This window comes from Gouania willdenowi, chromosome 7 (genome assembly GCF_900634775.1).
Source record: "Gouania willdenowi chromosome 7, fGouWil2.1, whole genome shotgun sequence".
Taxonomy (NCBI): Eukaryota; Metazoa; Chordata; class Actinopteri; order Blenniiformes; family Gobiesocidae; genus Gouania; species Gouania willdenowi.
The window spans coordinates 3,067,479-3,088,358 of NC_041050.1; the positions used below are offsets into that span (position 1 = coordinate 3,067,479).

Genomic DNA, 20,880 nt, shown 5'->3' on the forward strand with positions numbered 1-20,880 from the left:
TCATCTGTAATCTACCAAATATACTCACAGGCTTTAAAGCCTGCAACATTATCCTACGCGCTCGCTGATTGTTTGTGTTTACCTTTGGTTGCGTGCTGTATATTATTATTCATACATTATACAGCAGAGCCCAGGGGCCACATGTGGCCCTCGGTCAATTTTTTTTGCGGCCCCCAAAGCAAAAATCAAAAAAATTGTAATTCAAGAAGTTGGAATTAATATAAAGTCTTCACAAAATAACTTCCAAAACACACAAATCGGCAGCAAAGTACACAAAAAAGTCACAACAACACAACACAACAACCACTTAAACAAACAAAATGACGACAAAAACACACAAAACAACAACATGTGACAGAATAGCTCCAAAGACACAAAAAGTGAGCACAAAAACACACAAATCGACAAGAAAAATGGCTGAAAAATACACAAAATTAAAACAAAAACACAAAAATGTAACAAAAACACATAGAATGACTAAAAACATTAAAACCACAGACAAAGACAAAAAAGACAAAACCCTTGTTTCCCTCGTATTAATGATCTGATTGATCATTATTCTCAATTCTGGTATAAATATTGATAACGTGGCCCCTCAGATCAGATACAATCACATTTTTGTGGCCCCTGCTGTGATAAAGCTTTTGCTTCTCACTCCTACCTTTAGTAGTTTTAAACCTAATGTTTCCTCTTCCATTACAACCTAGATTAGTATTCATTAGGGGTGGGACTTAATGTGTTATTTACAGTGTTGGGAACGTTACTTTAAAAAAGTCATTAGTGATAATTACTTACTACTTGTTCCAAAAAGTAACTGAGTTAGTAACTGAATTACTCTATAATAAAAGTAACTCATTACCAAGGAAAATAATTATTTGCGTTACTGTTAAAAAAAAAAAGAAGTCACTATATGTCAAAGAATTCAGGTTTTTTAGATGCGTGTGTCGTTGTGAGGTGTTTCATTAAATTAAAGTTGTTTACAACAGATGTGGACAAAGTCTTCACTCCTGGATATAATGAACACTTCACATGTACGTTCTGGTCTTTGACCATAATTAATATAAAGTAGTGTTTGTATCGTCACCTTAAAAATGACAACTTTTCATCAGACTGCTCCATGCTCACCATCTTTGCTGCACCACAGTGCGTGTGCTGGCACATGTGTAAAAACACTGGCTCTGATTGGCTACCATGAGACATGATGCAGCCTTAGCCAATCATAATCGCTCACCTTGTATTAAACCCACCTCCTCACGACAGCTGCGTATGAAGCCAGGGGTGTTTTCAGATAACAGTTTATTCAATCAATACATGTAACGCATCACATTTAACGTTTAGTAACGATAATGGCGTTGCAACGGCGTAAAAAGTAATTAGTTAGATTACCCCGTTACTGAAAAAAAAAAAACGCAGTAACCGAATAAATTCACTAATTATTTGTGATTATTTAACTACATAAAAATAACACAGTTAATCGCTTTTTTTTTTTTGTTTCACTCCAAACAGCGTGGAACCTTTCTCATTTCACGAGTTCCCGTTACACCCATAATACTGATGCACAGACCACAACACAGGAAACAGGAGAAGCAGTTGTTGTTGTGCTTCGTGGACGTTAATTTTAGCTTAAATAAAAACACCAGATGGAAAACAAAGAGCCCATTTTTGTGCAAATTGTACGGAACTATATTTCAAATTACGAAATTCATCAAAAAAGTTGGATTTCAAACTAATTCATGAAGAATAAACCTTAAAAAAACTATCAGAAATTAAATGTGACAGTTTAGAGACCCTAATGTAAATAAGTGTTTTGCAGGTATTCTTTCCGTAGAACAGGATGTCAATGTTAGCATGTGTGACTGTGGCTTCAGGTAAATCTGTGGTGAGCTGCTCCACCAGGTGACTGCGTGTTTGTGCGCTAGCGTTCAAAGAAGCGCTGACTTCGGCGGTGTCGGTAGTGCATATTGCGCCGCTTTCCCCACAGCTCGCTTCCAATTATCCTGCAGCAGACTGAGTGATGCGTCTGAGAGCAGAGGCTTCTCGACTCACAGGCGTCAAAAGGAGCAGCAGCAGCACTCAGTGACATCACGGAGTGAAAATAGACATTGTGCAATCTGTTGTGGCTCAGTAAATACACTGATTATTAGCATGCATGCATGCAGGCCTTATGTATATATAGATTTATTTAGAATACATTAAACATAACGCTGGGATACCAAACAAATGCACCTAAAGACACTCTGTGATGGTTTTAACGGCGCGTTTGTTAGCGTGTGTTAATTGTGTAATCCAAAGTTCTGTGTGTTTTTAGTTAACAGAATGTTGCTTGTGAAAACAGTTTTGATTAATTGCCATAATTATTGTGATCATTTTTGCCCAAATGAACAGCCAGATGGCAGGATAGGGTGTCATATTTGCGATCCTTTCATATTAATCTGGCTCCGGGTCCATCTGAGCACATTGTGCCATTTGTTGTGTTCACAATCTGTCGCCAAGTTCTTTTTTTTTTTTGGTTTTTTTGTTTTTTTCCCGTGTTCTTTTTTTTTTTTTTCCTGAGCTGCAAAGTTTTCATTTGATTATATTCGGAGGATAAAATATTAACAGTGAGGCTGTATGAAAGCAGGGCATTTATCTGCATGAATAACTCGGGTTTAGTGAAGTACGTAATGGGCTTTAAGTAAAACATCTCTGTCATGCATACAGAAATTAACCAGTGTTTCCGTCTCTGTGGTTTTGTCGTTAAAGAGTCGGAAAGAAGCGCGTTATTAAGGTTTGTAGCAGCTTTAAAACCAACAGCACATGATCTGATCTATGTTGTGCACTATTATACTATAATCTATTACTTGTAAACTGTAAAAAGTATCTCAATTAAATAGTACTCAAAGTAAAAATTACGAGTTATGTTTATTTTTGGTGATAAATCTTGGTTCGGGTCCCTCGCATACAGTAAACATCTCATGTATAAACTTAAAAAGAAAAAGACAAAATCTTGCACGATTGGAACTTTTAATTTATTTTCCACAAAGGCATCTGTATAAAATAAAAAGGTTTGTCCAAATGTACAATTATTTTCATATATTTTAGATTTTTTGTCTTTTATGTGTGTTTTCGGTGGTTTTGTGTGTTTTTGGAGTCATTTTTGAGTTCTTCTCTTATATTTGGTTCTTTAATGTGTTTTTTGTTATTTTTGTGTGTCATCTCTGTGTGCTTTTGTCACCATTTTGGATATTTTTATTTATTTTTGTATTTTTTCTTGTTTTGTGATTTAGGAGTCAATTTTTTTTTTTTTAGTTTTTAGGAGGGATTTGTTGTTTATGTGGGTTTTTTTATCATCTTGTGTTTTAGGAGTAATTTTTCACTTTAATTGTTCTATATTTTTTAGTTTTGTGTGTTTTTGTCAGTCATTTTGTCAGTCATTTTTGAGGTTTTTGTTGTTCTGTCATTTTGTTTTCTAGGAGTCATTTTTGTGTGCTTGTGTTGCCATTTTTGGATAGTTTTCTCTCATTTTGTATGTTTTTGTTGTGGTCAAAATGTACAAATCTTTTTTTTAAATAAAATAATAAACAATAATTCATTTAATTCAAAATACAAAAACGTTTCAAGATCTATGTATAGCTACATTTATGAACTCTAAAACTGTAAAAATAACCTCCATTTAATGCTGTTTTGGCGCGGTGCATTACGTTTAATCTGATTGGTCGGCTATGATGTAATGCATTTGGTTTGTGTATAGTTATTTGATTTTTTGTAGTTTCACGATGTCTGTTATCATTTTAAAACCAAATAATATTTTAATCAGTAACGGTTTGGTGTAGAAATGTAAGGAATTGCTTCTTTTAAAACATACTTAAGTACAAGTAATATGACTTTATTAGTGTAGGAACGAGAGGCGATTTAGAAGCTGCACGTGCAGTAAAAAGCACTTTAAAATGCTTCAGTCATATCAATTAACCTCCAGACAAATGTGGTGAAAGTGAGCAGTGTGAGAGTGATTGTTCCCTCTTTGCTGTGCAGTGTCCTTGGGCTCGGGGAGACTGTTTCCTGACAGGGAACAATGAAGAGAGAGGTGTTTACACATCTTTACAGATGGCTCCGGGGCTCAGCATTAGGTCTGCACCGTTCCTCGTGTGATTCACTTCAGAATTAACTTCAGATGTGTCATCAAGACTATCATCAGGGTGTCTGACAGCGGCGCCGTTTGATCTTGACGTGCGCTTCTAACGCAGTTAGTCAGATATCACTGTCAAATATTAAAGCTCGTGGCATGTGTCTCGTGTTAATGATAGCTCAGTGAACAACTTATGATACGGAGACTTTTGGTAAACACGCCATCCCTGTTTCAACCCTGAAAACTTTGTGTAGAAGAAGAACTTTTTGAGTGATATGTGTTACTAATAGTAACTAGGGCTCTAGGGCAGGGGTGTCAAACTCACTTTAGTCCAGGGGCCCAAATACGGACTAGTTTGATCTCAAGTGGGCCGCAGATTTAATCTATAAGTGACAAATGAACAAAGTCAGTGATAAATGATTGTAGTGGACAGACGACCACTCTGTGGTAGAGGATGTGGGCGGGGCTAGAAGCGCTGCTACAGATAGCATCGTCTGACCCAACTTATCAACTGCTATGTAGAAAGACTTTTTAATTATTTATGAATTTTTTGTATTCAGGTTGAAGTGCCTGCGATTTCTCGTGATACAGAAATGTCTCACATTATATTCCACAGGAAAACATTTGGTTGAATGTCTAGAAATTGTAAATTAAAAAAAAATCGATTATTCAGCCCTTAACCCTCCTTTTATCCTTGGGGTCAATTTCACCTCATTTAATGTTTAGCATTCAAAAAATAATAGTTGACTGTGTTTTTGTTGCTTCATATTTCATGACTTTTCCTAAGTTAATGGGTAAAATTCATTAAGCATAAAATTATCAAGATGTTTTTTTAAATGTACTGAACACATGTTGCATGCATTCGTGTTCATATGGGGTCAATTGGACCCCAAGCTGTTTTAGCAGTGTAAAACTGTGTGACCTTACATCCTGATGGTGGTGCTAGAGCAGAGTTTCTCAAATGGGGGTACGTGTACCTCTAGGGGTACACAATGGCACTATAGAGGGTACTTTGAGAGAAAGAGTGGAAAATTAACAAATAAAGATTCATTCATCGCCCCAGTCGTGAGATAGCTGCAAATGATACATACTATAGAAATTCAGGAGCCACTATGGGTTCGGGACCCCATGTGGGGTCGCCTGAAATTTCTGAAAAATGTAAAAATAGATTTTTGAATTTTTTTGAATTATTATTTTTTCTATTAAAGCAATGCACAATCTTAATTAACTATTTCTATACTTTCACTAAAATGTGAAATAAATCTATTCAGGCACCACTAAATCAGTGTTTTACATCCTTGGGCCGGGGTACCATGTGGGGTTCGCCTGGAGTTTAAATGGGGTCACCTGATGTTTCCGAAACATTTTAATACATTTTTGAAATTATTATTCCTTTTTTTTTTATTAAAACAACACAATGTCATATTTATGAAAGAGGATTGTGGCCACTGGAAAAAAAAAATGGTCTGGAAAAAAGAATCAGACCAAAAAATAAAATAAAATAAACAAAAAAGAAAGAAGACTAAAATAAATTTAAATAAAAATTCATCACCATAATTTATTTTTTCAGTGGCTCTGTTTTTTTTTTTTTCCAGTGGTCCGAATCCTCTTCCATACTGTATTTCTATTTTTTGTGAAATATAAATCTAGTTAAAGTAAAATGCAGTAAAAAACGATCAAAATCTAATTCTAGAAAAAAAATGTCTTGATATCAAAATGGGATCACAATCCAAAAAAGGTTGTGATCCATTGCATTAAATATTGTTTAGTTCCACTTATTCACCAAATGAGATTGTTTAAAATGTTGGTTATCACTCATTCATTCCATTGTTATGATCTATAGTTATTTTTAAACAGTTTTCCAAGCAAAACGTAGTAGTTGGACAAAAAAGGTTTGAGAAACACTGCACTAGAAAACAGGTTTCATTATCAAACCCAAAGTCTTATTTATGTATTCAACAAAGAAAAAGACACAAAAACTTGACCAACAATTTTCCAAAAATGTTTTTCTGGAGGCAAATATCCTCAGGGGTAAAATGTGTCAGTAATATATGGATAATAGGATGGTTAAAGATGAAATGTTTACATGTGTTAGAACCTGATCTAGATTGTACCGTACTAAACCCACCCACCCAGCCATTGTTTAGTGATTCTCCTTGTGTTGTCGGTGTGTTCCCCTTGTTTTCTTTCTCTCTCTCTCTCTCTTTTTTCCTCACATGGCATAAATCCAGGAGATGAAAATGTCATGGAGCAGGTTCACTTTGCAAAGAGCTTTTGATTGCTATGTGCGTGTAATTGATTGTTCCAAGGACAGGGGGAAATCTAGAAATGTCATAACAGTCCTGCTTAGGTTGGTCCCACCGCCAAGCAATCAATGAGAAGTAAAAAGAGATATTGATTGGCGAGCTGCAAAAACTGTAGCTTGAGACGAGCAGAAAGCAGCGGGGGGGAAAGTGGCACGGACGTGCAGACCTGTCAGCGGCACCTATGAATTACCCAATCTCCTCTGAAGATTGTGTTAGCCGGGATAGTGACGGAGTCCTGGGAGAGAGGGTGTTTCAGCTGTCCATTAGCAAAGCTCCTTAGGCTGAGAATTCTCCATGGCTCTCTGTCACATTCATCAAGGAAATGTTGACCTTCTCATGGACAAATGTTGATATTCTCACTCATACTGAAGTTTCTACTTCCATTTAGATACGGAATAGAACACACACACACACAAACACACACGCGTGGTTCTGTCGCAGACGTTTCTAACTCAATGGACACGTTTTGAAGGGAGAGGATGTTGGACTTAATGAAGATATTAAAGATGAGACGTAAATACATTGGCTGAGAGCTTTAATTCCTTTTTAATTCAAAACAATAAGACAGTCATCAACACCCCCCGCCAGATTGGTTGTCATTATAACTCTCAACCTTTTCCTAAATGTCCTCAATCTAAAAACGTAGATGTAGACATAAGAAAATATTATCACATCAGAATATAAAATTACTAACTATCTTAAACGATTTCTAAGAAAAGGCAATAACTCTGGGAAAAAAAATTGCGCGCTTCTCATTTTCAAACTCCATCAAGGTATTGATAGCCTGACGGACGGACACACGGATGGACGGAGCTCAAACCTATATCCCCCTTCACACTTTGTAGCAGGGGATAATAAAAGTTAAATCCTCCTTAAACTGACGTTATAAACACGTAAACCAAAATGAAAATGGTAATTCCGAATTCATTTTATATCCAAAGTAGGTGGCTGGTTTATTCCGGTTTTAATTTCGAATTAAATAATTCCTCGATCCTGTAAACGTTTAATTACACTTTAGATTAATTCTCATTTGTTTGTTGTTTCCTAAAATGTTTGATTTTACTGCAGCTTTTTCAAAAAAAACTGCGGCAAAAGTTGCGGCATTTTAAGGCTTTATTATTTTCTACAACTTTGCCTAAACTGGTCAATTTGCCAAAAAAAACCCTGATCGCCTTTGAATTATTTCATAACGAGACAGAACTTCTGATTCACAATAATTTAACAAGATGTGAATTATTTCATCACATTTGAAAGGTTTCCAATGCAATGTTTGTTGAAGTTTTTGAAACAAAAAGAAAAAAAAAATCCTAAAATAAATAAATGGTTCATTTCCTGTGAGAATCGCATCAATGCACTCATGACTTTTGTTACAAACACCTTCGCTGCAGAAGAGTTTCAGCAATTTGTAAATGTGTGCGTGGTGATACCACCAGGGGGCGCAAGCACCAATGACCTTGGCCACTGCTACCGTTTCAGACGGTACCTGTAATGAAGCTCTATCATAGATCACGTATGATAGTAGAGGCTTCATCAGGTTATTTTCTTTAAAAGTCGTTCGAGAGCAGCAGGAGATCATTAAACGGTTGTGTTCGTGAGAAAAACGTTTGACGCTATTTTGTTGGAAAGAGTCAGTTTGGCTGTCGTGACACAGTCTGTAACCAGACTAAATGGTGATTTCGGTCGCACCAGGGGTCTCCTGGTGGCTGCCGGCTTCGGAAGTTGATGTGGCTTACACAAAGCGGACGGACTTCAACCACGTTCTGCCGCAGAATCGACCGGAATCTTTGGTCAGATTGGTTCAAATTGCAGAAATGTTGCAGTGATTGGACAGAAATGCAGGGCCAGGGATTGGCTGAATTTGCATTAATAGTTGATCGCAACATCGCTAATTCCTGGAGGGACTGAATTCTTGTCGTCCTGCACATGCTCATCCACAACATCTCCCCAAAAAAATAAGACATTTAGGTATCTGCCATTTACTGCTTAGATATTGTGCATTTTTTATAATTATATATCAATAAAGTTGAAAATTGTTCATTTTCTTGCCTAAAACCTGCCGCCCACTTGTGATCAAACTGGTCCGTATTTGGCCCTTGAACATACATTAGTTTGACACCCCTGTTGTAGATGAAAACAAAGAGTTTTTTTTTTTCCCGATAGACGTTATACGTCACGTTCTCCCCTCGTCCAATCAGAACCCTTCCCAACCCTCAGACCTAAAGCTGAATTGAATGAAGCCGAATAAACCTATTTTCCATGTAAACCTCAATTCGGAATTAATATTTCCATGTAAACACGAAGCAGAACACTTTAGTTCTGAATAATTAATTTAGAATTAAAAAACTTATGCACCATTCCACTTGGAAAACGTGATGTCATGAAGGCAGTAGTAAATACATCTGTAATATACTATTCTATGCAGTTTCTGTATATATGAGGTATGTGTGTGGGCGGGGGGGGCGGGGGGACTTTTGGCTCAGGAACAAGCTCCTGCTTCTGTAAATCCAGGCCTTGCTATGCCAAGAGTCTGCTTAAATGAATAAAGGTTATAAACACTTCAATAGCCTGATTTATTACGGGCACCGCAGCTTTTTCTGACCTTTGCATATCTCTTTCTGACGATATAAATTTGTAGTGACACAGATTGGAAGCTTTACAGCAGTTTATGACATGCTAAATCTCAGGCTAGGCATGTGTAGTTTCGTAACACTCGTTAGGACGGGAGTCGTCTATCAACTGGACATTTTTGGTTTTTAACTAATTGTTGAAAATGGCGACGAAGATGTTGTATTTTGAAGAAACTGGAAATACACGTGACGTCATCAAAATGTTCTGCTTCGGATACGAGAATAAGTTGAAAGCTGTCATTTTCCATTTATTTTTAATGGTTAAGATTTATCAACGTGTATTTATGAATTAAACAATACATTGATAGAGGTTAACTTTAAAAGCGCCATGTTGTGTTTTTTGTCCTCAGGCCGTTGAGTCTGGTGACTTTTATTTTGAAGCCTGAGGCCGTTTCATCTGACGGAGGATTTGCTGAGTCATGAATGCGTTTGGTCTGATAAATGACAGGTTTTTCTGATTCCTGACTCTGAGACCGGATGTCCTAAACTGTGCACTGTACCTCTGTGCATACTTAAAAAATGTCCCCATTTAGTATACAGTATATCCAGGTATTTCTCACATACTCAATCTTTCCATACTCAATGTGAATGCGCTACATACTCATTTTGACGTCAAACTTAATATGAATAGTACGTTAGTGTAACATTTACAACACGACCACTGTCAAATACTGCTTTCATACGATGCAGTGGACACCAGGGCTGGGGTTAATTAGATTTTTTAATTACAATTACGTCTTTACATGTCCATGTTCAATTACAACTCAATTAAAGGCATTTTTTTTTGACAATTAAAATTACAATTATTATTTTCCCTTTAAAAGTCAATTACAATTAATCACAATTACTGAGCCTTTAATAAATAAGCCCATAAAACGTAACCTTCCTCTTGTGTTAGCTTTCTGTTAGCATCTCTTATGATAGCGTTTTGACTCATGCCTTAAATCAGCTGTAAAATACACTAAAATATAGGTGTTTATATTTTTGGTGTGTATACCCCTAGATTTCTATATGTTTTTTAAATGATGGTGGAAAAACTTGATATGAAGCATAATTTTAATAATTACTAACTATGTACTGCATGTATAAACCATAGAAGTGTAACATGATTCCCCCAGTTTTTCATTTAATTGACAGTTTTTAATTTCCAAAATTCCATGCCAATTATAATTACTAATCTGAACTCAGTTACAACTTATTTATGATTAGAATAGCAAAATTGTTTTCAATTACATTAGAATTACACATTGAATCATGAGTGAACGCTGCAGTTTTATGATAAACCTGGAGAAACTGGGAAAGCTGGAATATAAGAAATGGTTGAGAGGCGGTTATACTGTATATAGTGAATCTTTCAGTAGGTTAATTGATGCCTCTGGACGTATGAGGCTCAGAGCATCTGATAGAACGCTGTAGAACAACTGGGAGGCCAGATGTTGCTAATCCCCCCCCCCCAGTGTTCCAACGCTGAGATAAGAACATAGTCACATTCCAACGGACGCAGGAATATCTCAAGTTATTATTATATTAAAATCAGTAATTTTACTTGTACTTAAAGTACGTTTTAAAAGACGTAATTTGTTACATTTGTACACCAAACAGTTACTGAGTAAATTATAATTTTCTTTTTTTTTGCTTTAAAATGATCAACAGATATTGTGAAACTACAGAAAATGAAATAACCAGACAACAATCAAATGCATCACATCACAGCCGACCAATCAGATTAAACGTAATGCACAGCACCAAAAACAGCATTAAATGCTGGTTATTTTCTCAATTTTAGAGTTCATAAATATAGCAATACTTAAAGCCTGAGAATTGTATTATTTTGAATTGAATAAATTTATTTTATTTTTAAAAGAATTGTACATTTTGATGACAACAAAAAAATACAGAGAGAGAAAAATATCCAAAATGGCAACAAAATAAAATGAAATAACAAAAACTTACAAAACACTCAAAATGACAAGTTTTAGAGTTCATAAATGTAGCTATACTTAAAGCCTGACAATTTTATTATTTTGAATTGAATTCATTGTTGTTATTTTATTTAAAAAAAAGAATTGTACATTTTGATAAACCTTACATACACGAGACTGCATTAATACACAAAATGATAGAAAAAATACACAAAAAACTCTAAAAATAGACATAAAATACTCAAAAGATCACGATAAGAATACACAAAATTACCAAAAAACTAACAAAAGAACTGCAAAAACCCACTCATGCACTTATAATAAACAGAAAACAACAAATGCAAACAAAGTGACCAAAAATATACAAAAATGACAAGAATACGCGAATGTGACTAAAACATCAAAAACGCAAAACTTTACTCACAAAATGAAAGGACTAGTACAGAAATAAATGCTTTTATTTATTTTATTTTATACAGATGCCTTTGTGGAAAATAAATTAAGTTCCAATCGTGCAAAATTTTGTTTCTTCCTTTTTAAGTTCATACATGAGATGTTTACTGTATTCAAGTGCATATTTTCTGTAGTAACCAAAGTAAACACACACAGATAAATAAGAACAAACAAAATGACAGAAGAATACACTGCAAAAATACACAAAAATGACTGAAAAATATGCAAAACGACAACAAAGAATACACAAATGTGTGAATATGACTGCAAAAATACACAAAATTACTCCAAAAACAAACAAAAGAACTGCAAAAATTCACTCATTGACTCAAAATAAACACGAAACAACAAATCCACACAAAATGGCCAAAAGATATACAAAACGACAATTAGAATACTCAAATATGATTTCAAAAACACAATATAAAAGTTTAAAAATACAAAACTTTACTCACTCAATACACAGGACGTCTACAGAAATACATCCTTTTATTCTACACAGATATTTTTGTGGAAAAATAAATAAAATTCCAATTGTGCAAGATATTCAAGTTATTGGTGATTCTTGAAATGCATATAATATGCAGGAAATGGCCATTAAATGTGTGATTCTTCATCCTCAGAATGAGTAAGTCATGCATGGACACCAGTGGAGTGGAAAAAGACTCATCTCTCCACTTTGGTGCACATTCTTACCAGTCTTTCAGCTTTAGTGATGACTTTGAGGAGAAAGCGAGGACATAAACTGGGAGCTTGTCATGGTGTTTCCCTCCTTCTCTGTGAATACTCTATCTGAGACTATAAATAAAACATACCTCTGTGCTGTCGAAAACTCTCTCTTTCTCTCTGCCATAGCATCGGGCGTGTTTTTAGAGGCCATCACTGATCTGAGCCGTCCAATCACAGCGCTTCTCTAGCGGTGGATCAAGGTCACAGCACATTGGGGCTCCAGGGTGTGTGTGTGTGTGTGTGTGTGTGTGTAGAGGCTCTTGTTCTCTAGGCCCTACTCTGTGTGTTTTGTTTTGAAAGTCCGAATCCCATCTCCATCTTGGTCCATTAGCTGGCGAGCAGTTCATCTCTTGAGGCACTTGTGAAATATTGATTAAAAATAAGAGAGAAAGTCTTATTTTCAGACGTTCTAACGGTTCTGCCCAGCACGAGGCCCCTGAGTGCTGGGCTCCATCCGTCCCCCCGTCTTCACGGAGAGGAAATATTAAACCTCATGAAAGCCATAAGTGCCTGGCCAGGCCTGTTATGTCCTATTCATATTTACATCTGCCACGTCGCTCCCAAAATGCACATTTTTACAGCATGAAAACAAGGCATAAAAATCTGCTCAGATGTGTGACAACTCTGACAAACTGCATTTATCTCAGATTGACTCCAAAAGATGCTGAGTCGCGTTCATATCAGACCCAACACCCTCCGCGCTGAGTCAGAGTTCCCCCTAATTGGATGATGGGAAATAATTTTAAATCTTATACAGGACTGTAATGTAACTAAAATACATTTTGATAGATTTAGAGTCATTTTAAACTGTTTTTTTCCAAACAGCAGTCATGGCCAGACATGATATTTTGACGCTTTAAATAACATAATAAAATACAGAAGTGATTTAGTCAGTAACATTTGAAAATTTAAAAATCAAAGTGAGCACATATATACTAAGTTACAACATATTTGGTATCTTTTCATGCATTTAAACATTTTTTAACTAAGAGAAAATGCAGCTGGACAGAAAATTTAGCTTTCACGTCATTGACCCATACAGAAATATATTAAATGAAACAAAAAACACACAAAATGAGAGAAAACATTTACTAAATTATACAAATAACACACAAAAAATATCAAAAATACACAAACGACAACAGAAATACACACAATGAGAGTAAAGTATGTTAAATTACACAAATGAGAGAAAAATATACCAAAAAAACCACCAGTAACACAAAAAACGAGAAGCAAAAACTTTGAAATGAAACAAAAAACACACAAAATGAGAGAAACATTTACTACATTATACAAATAACACACAAACGATTACAAAAAACACAAACGACAACAGAAATACACATAATGAGAGTAAAATATGTTAAATAATTCAAAAAAACACACAAATGAGTGAAAAATATACAAAAAAAACCCACAAAAAATATATTAAATGAAACAAAAAACACGCAAAATGAGAGAAACATTTACTAAATTATACAGATAACACACAAACAATAACAGAAATACACAAAACAAGAGTAACGTATGTTAAATAACACAAATAAAACGCACAAATGAGACAGAAATATACAAAAAAACACCATAAACACACACAAAAAAAATAATTTCAGGAAAAATACACAAGATGGCTACAAAAACTCAAAAAAAAAAAACCAGAAAAGCACACAAAACGGCAACAAAAATACACAAAACGAGAGTAAAGTATGTTAAATAACAAATGAAACACAAATGAGAGAAAAATATACCAAAAAAGCCATCAGTAACACAAAAATATATTAAATGAAACAAAAAACGCAAAATGAGAGCAACATTTACTAAATTATACAGATAACACACAAACAATAACAGAAATACACAAACGACAACAGAAATACATAAAACGAGAGTAAAGTATGTTAAATAACACAAATAAATCACACATGTGAGAGAAAAATATACAAAAAACACCATAAACACACAAGAGGAATACAAACTCGAAAGAAAAAAACACAGAAAATCATACAAAATGCAACAAAAATACACGAACGACAACAGAAACACACAAAACGAGAGTAAAGTATGTTAAATAACAAATAAAACACACAAATGAGAAAAAAATATACCAAAAAATCCACCAGTAACACAAAAAAGCAGACAAAAATACAGTATATTAAATGAAACAAAATGTAAATATTTAACACGCTCCCAAAATGCACATTTTCCAGCACGAAAACAAGGCGTAAAAATCTCCTCAGATGTGTGACAACTCTGACAAACTGTATTTATCTCAGATTGTCTCCAAAAGATGCTGAGTCGCTCTCATATCAGACCCCGCAGCCTCATGTAAACACCCTCCGTGCTGAGTCAGCGTTCCCACTAATTGGATGATGGGAAATGTGTCAATTAGAAATACTGTTGTTTAATTATCTGTTAATTTAAGCAATAATGTTTGTGCGCTATGAGTTGAGAGAATGAAACAGGTGAATAATGGAAGAAGTAATTGCTGTTTATGAGACTGTCAGTGGAAAATATAATGACGTGACAAATTGCTCGTAATCTTTTTCAAAGTTTTGTATAATTGTCTCGTTTTAACGGCGTCTGTTCAAACCAGTCCTTTGTTTTTCGTGTAATCAACATTTACATCGGGATCACTTAACCACATTTATAACGTTTTTATTGTCCCTGTCAACAAAATCAGTCCCTTAATGTTGGATTATGGAATATATTTTGCTTTGTGAAAGTAGTGAAAAGCAATCAAAAACAAGCATTTTCCAGTCGGGCCTTTTAATGTGTGTGGAGGGAGATCGATGTGGGGCCGTTGGAATATCTGAGTTTATGTGAATCCATTTCTCACATGTAGCTCGAAGGGATGCAGAGATGGTATCCGGAGCAGAAGGCTCGCATTTTCATTGCACTTTTCAGGCATCCATAATCACCACGGAATAGGTCATTTGCAATAACACTTAACAGGCCCCAGAAGAATCAATTTCCTTTTGTCACTCAGTGGCCAGTGATTGTTGTAAACATCTCAACTTGAGGCGAGAAAAACCTTGGACACAGCACTAAGTCAATGGGCTGTCGTGAATCAAACAGTGCAGCGCTTTCACTTTCTCACTGGAAACATAATGTTCAGCCATAGTTTCTGTTCTCTTCAGACACAAAAGCTTCACATTTTACCGTCTTCAATTGTTCATTTCTGTTGACGCGTGGATCAGGGATGGGCAACGCTATCACAGCGAGCGCCACATTATCAATATTCATGTCACTATTTAGAATAATGACCAATCAGAGCATTAACACAGGGAGAAAAAGGGTTTTGTCTTTATTTTTGTCTTTGTGGTTTAGATTTTTAGTCATTTTGTGTGTTTTTGATATTTTTTTGTGTTCTTGTTTTAATGTTGTGTATTTTTCAGCATTTTTGTTGTCGATTTGTGAATTTTTGGGGGTCACTGTCTTCATTTTCTTGTGATTTTGTGTAATTTTATTAAAAGTTTGTGCGTCTTTGGAGCTATTCCTGTATCGTGTTGTTCTTTTGCGTGTTTTTTTTTTAGTGATTTTGTTTATTTAGGTGGTTGTTGTGTCTGTCTTTGTTGTGATTTTATGTTGTATGAGTCATTTTGTGTATTTTGGGAATTTTTGGTGTATTTTGCTGCCAATTCGAATCTTTTGGGAGTTATTTTGTGTATTGTGTTGGGCTTTCATATGCCTCGTCTTTATCTGGGGTTTTTCAGTTGTTTGTCATTATGTGTGTTTTTGTTTTTCCTTGTGTTCTTGTTTTAATTTTGTGTATTTTTCTGTCATTTTCTGCATTTTTATTGTTGATTTGTGCATTTTTTGGGGTGACTTTCTGTCTATTTTTTTGTCATTTTGTGTAATTTTGTTGACAGTTTTTGTGTCTTTAGACCTATTCTGTAACGTTTGTGTTTTTTTGTAGTAATTTTGTTTGTTTACGTGGTTGTTGTGTCTGTCTTTGTTGTCATTTTATGTTTTATAAGTCATTTTGTGTATTTTGGGAATTTTTGGTGTATTATGTTGGGCTTCATATTCCTTCCAACTTCTGGAATTGCATTTTTTGGAGATTTGCTTTGGGGGCCGTAAAAAAATTGATTGAGGGCCACATGTTGCCCCCGTTCCGCCAGTTGCCTATGTCTGGCATAGATGGTATGTTTCTAATGGACATTTAATGGCACTTTCTAATGGTTTTCTTCATGTTTTTGTCTGTGTTGCAGTGTACGAGCCTGACGAAGACGGGGCTCCTCAGGAACCCATCCCTGAGGAAAACGGCGAAAACGACACCCAAAACGAAGACGAATGTTCAGAGGAGAACAGCCCCAAAGTGTCCGAGGACCGGGAGCCTGACAACAAAAGCACCAACACTTACAGCAACCAGAACTCCCCAGTTAGTGTGTTTTCCAATCAAGAGGCAGAGCTGGAATCTCGCTTTAGCGACAGCAGCGACAGACTGTCAGACTTCAAGATTTCATCGCCTCCCGAGAGCCAGAAGGATGAGGAAAGTCGGAGCTCCAAACACAAAGAGGAGACGGGCAGCAGCTTGGAGAAGATGCGGGCGGCCTATGCAAACTTTCTCTCCGATTCCTACTGGACGGGAATAGGAATGGACTTAAAAATAGGGAAGAACACGAGCAAAGCCAACTGCGACAGCACCAACGGGAGCAGCAAGAGTGAGTTTGACTGGCACCAGGACGCGCTGTCAAAGACCCTCCAGCAGACTCTGTCTCCAAAGCCCACCTCCAAGCCCAACCTCTTCAGCTCCGTCCACCTGTACCGGCAATCCGCCAAGCCGTGCGGCACCGTGTTCACGGGCGCTAGCCGCTTCCGTTGTAAGGACTGTAGCGCCGCCTACGACACTCTCGTCGAGCTGACGGTCCACATGAACAAGAGCGGACACTACCAAGACAACAATCACAGCAAACAGAGCAACTCATCTGCCTCGTCCTCCAAAACCAGAAAACGTAGTTTGCAGGAAATGGAGGGCAAAGAAGATGCACAGAAAGTTTTGAAATGCATGTTTTGTGGTCATTCCTTTGACTCGCTCCAGGATCTGAGCGTCCATATGATTAAAACTAAGCATTACCAAAAAGTGCCTTTAAAAGAGCCAATCCCTGTAATCACACCCAAATTATTGCCGCCGTCTAAAAAGCGGGCGTTTGAAATGACAAGGCCCTGCTCCCCTGACTCTACGACGGGCGTGGCCGGCTACGCCGAGGCACAACGTGCCGCCACCATTTCAAACGCCAACAATAATCGGTATGGATACCAAAACGGAGCGAGCTACACGTGGCAGTTTGAGACGTGCAAGTCTCAGATTCTCAAATGCATGGAGTGTGGAAGCTCCCACGACACCCTGCAGCAGCTCACCACACACATGATGGTCACCGGTCACTTCATCAAAGTCACGACCTCCGCCTCCAAAAAGGGTAAGCAGTTGGCTCTCGACCCGCTGGCCATCGAGAAAATCCAAGGTTTGTCCGATCCCGCTGCCAGTGACACTGAATCTGAAAAAGTGTCACCTAAAAACCCCTCCCCCGGGGGCAGCGAGAAGGACGGTCAGGGAGAAGGTACGTCAGATAAAATGGAGGAAACCGAGGCTAACGATGACAAGCAGGAGAGTGGAGATCAAAAAGCGAACAACGGAGGCTTTAAGTACCCTTATCTGCGAGAGGAGGATCTAGAGCAGGACTCTGGCGGCGGAGGGGACATCCTTAAATCTTTAGCCAACACCGTGGCCTCTGCCATCAATAAAGCTCAAACGGGCACGCCGAGCTGGAGTGCCTACCCTAGCATTCACGCTGCCTATCAGCTCTCTGGCATTATCAAGAGCACCCCCCTCTCCGCCTCCCCCCCTGCTCAGCTCAAGCAAGCGTTTAACCACAAGCTGAGACCAATCGCCCCGAAGGGGAAGTTATTCCACGGAGCCGAGACTCCCCTCAGACAGCATCAAGACGCGGACATCAAAAGAGAAAAAGGTGGCATTAGTGACGGTAAAGAAAGTCAGAATCTAAAGTTTGATCTCCTGGAGAACGATGACAGTGATTGTCAGGACGATTCGTCTTCCTCTTTAAAGCTCGATACGGACGGTGTGAATGAAGGCGCTGAGGTGATCAAAGAGAAGTTGAGCCCAGATTTCTCTGACAGAGGAAAAACACCAAGCCCCGCTGCCAGCAACGGACAAGGCGCTACTTCAGAGCCTCTCAGTGACACTCCAGACATACTTGGCATAAACCCTCTTAGTGCTCTGCAGTCAGTTCTCAACAATCATTTGGGAAAAGCAAATAAACCCAATAATAACTCCAAGGTAGATAAACACTCTGCTTTCACACGCTCCTTTTTTGCTGATCTGAAACACAGCAAGGAGAAATCTGCTCACGTCATCAGAAATCGACCAGATAACAAATTCCTCTTTGTGGATGACGATCAGCCCATAGACCTGACGAAATCCAAGCCCAGCAAGCCCAGCTCCATGCTGGTACACCCCTCCACACCCATCCCACAGAAATATGCCTTGTCTGACATTGCAGATATGGTTAAAGTTCTTCCAAAAGCCACCACACCAAAACCCTCCATACCTTCCAGGATTCCCACGATGAAACTGGAATCAGACGTCCGGCACTTTGAAGACGTGACCCCCGAAGTTTACTCCGTGCACAAGCGTAAAGGACGGCAGTCAAACTGGAATCCGCGACATCTCCTCATCTTGCAGTCCCAGTTCGCCTCCAGTCTCTTTCAGACATCCGAGGGGAAGTATCTGCTGTCGGACCTCGGCCCTCAGGAACGAATGCACATCTCCAAGTTCACCGGATTGTCCATGACTACAATAAGCCATTGGTTAGCGAACGTCAAATACCAACTGCGGAAAACCGGCGGGACCAAGTTTCTGAAGAACATGGACACGGGCCACCCAGTGTTCTACTGCAATGACTGCGCCTCCCAGTTCAGGTCACCGACCACATTCATTTCCCATCTGGAATCCCATCTAGGGTTCCAAATCAAAGACATGTGCAAAATGCCGATGGAGCACCAGACAAAGGTCGAAGAGCCAGAACTGTCCAAGGCGTTCAGCGTCAGAGCCACGGAGCCTTTAGTCACCGAGGAGGACGTTGACACAAAGTTCAAATGTAAGCTCTGCTGTCGGACATTTGCTAGTAATCACGCCGTCAAACTCCATTTGAGTAAAACTCACAGCAAATCCCCGGATAACCATTCACAGTATGTGGAAATGGACAACGAGTAGTTTTACACATTACTGTCATTTTTTATTTTGTTATTTTCTCCCATTTCTTCCCTTTTTTCGTTTGTTTTAACACACGGTCAAATATTTCAATGTTTGTTTTTTTTTTTTTAAAGTTCACATTGTGTCATGTGAATCACGTTTGACATTTTTCTAAAAGTATCAAATCCAGTAAAAACGCACTGGTTATAAAATGTGTACGGAAACACTGCTGAGGATACTTTAGCACCATTAGCTCCAGTGCATCACCACCAGTAATGAAACTAATTACTGCTCGAAGAAACATAAAATGCTGATGTTTGCATGCAACAGCCCTGGCTATGACTACTATTTATTTGTATATGTCCAGTTTCAATTGCATTTTTTTTTTCAAAAAAGAAAGAAAATTGTACTTACTGTACCTTAGCAACCTCTGTGATACAGTACACCTGCACACGCACACCTGCACACTAGGGCTGGGCAATATATCGAGATTCAAAATATATCGAGTTTTCCATTTTGGCGATATAGAAAATTACGATATCACCCATATTTATATATTTTTGTTTTATGGCTTATTTTGTATTAAAATACTTGTTTTAGGACTCACTGTTTTCTCACTCACACATGCTGTCCCTTAGAGGAGAAATAGACTAAAGTGGCACATATTGTGCAGCTGTTGTGTATTTTTTGCCTCCTTTTGTGTATTTTGTTGTCCTATGCATTTTTTTGTTTTGTTTTGTATTGTTTGGTTATTTTGGACATCTTTCTGAATGGTTTTCTGTATTTTTTTTGTATGTATGTTTTTCTTGGGGTTTTGTTTTTTATGTATTTTTGTTGTTCTCGTGTATTTTTCAGTAATTTTGGATGTCTTTCTGAGTGTTTTTTTTTTTTTTGTATGCATGTTTTTCTTGGATTTTTGTTGTCCCATTGTGTATTTTTTTTTCCTTTTGTTTATTTTTGTTCATTTATGCATTTATGTTGTCCCATTGTGCATATTTTCTCTTTGTGTAGTTTTGTTTGTAGTTTTTTTTTTTTTTTTTTTTTGGTCTTTTGTGTATTTCTCCATTTTTTTGTAGGTTTTATTTGTTGTTGTTTTTATGTATTTTTGTTGTCCCATTGTGCACTTTTTTCTCCTTTTATGTATTTTGTTCTCCTATTAAATATTTGTGTTGTTATTTTGTGTATGTATCTGTTAATTTGTGTTTTTGTAGTAATTATGTGTATTTTTTTGCTGTCATTTTGTGCATTTTACTTTCGGGGGCCGCTAGTTGCCCATGTTTGAGCAGATTTTATGTTTTTTTTTTTTTTTTTTTCCACCAATCTTAAATCATTGTGATATCAGCCTGTGTGGCTTTCTTATCCTAAGATTCAACCCTCAATTGTCTTTCTGTTCAGACTAAAAATGATTGAGATTTATATCGTATATCACCATTTTGAGAAAAAATATTGAAATATGAATTTTGGTGCATATCGCCGAGCCCTACTGCACACACACACACACACACACAAACAAACATCTGTG

At 37.2% G+C, this 20,880-nt stretch overlaps 1 protein-coding gene across 2 annotated transcripts in view; it reads left to right on the forward strand.

Moving 5' to 3' along the window:
• tshz2 (teashirt zinc finger homeobox 2) overlaps positions 1–19,742 on the forward strand; it is an 85,199-nt gene extending 65,457 nt beyond the window's left edge. For both annotated transcript variants that reach the window (XM_028453972.1, XM_028453973.1), the window contains one exon: positions 16,357–19,742. In XM_028453972.1, the coding sequence (XP_028309773.1) occupies positions 16,357–19,379 (3,023 nt within the window). In that variant the 3' untranslated portion in view covers positions 19,380–19,742. The remainder of the gene's footprint in view (positions 1–16,356) is intronic.
• The last annotated feature ends 1,138 nt before the right edge of the window (positions 19,743–20,880 follow it).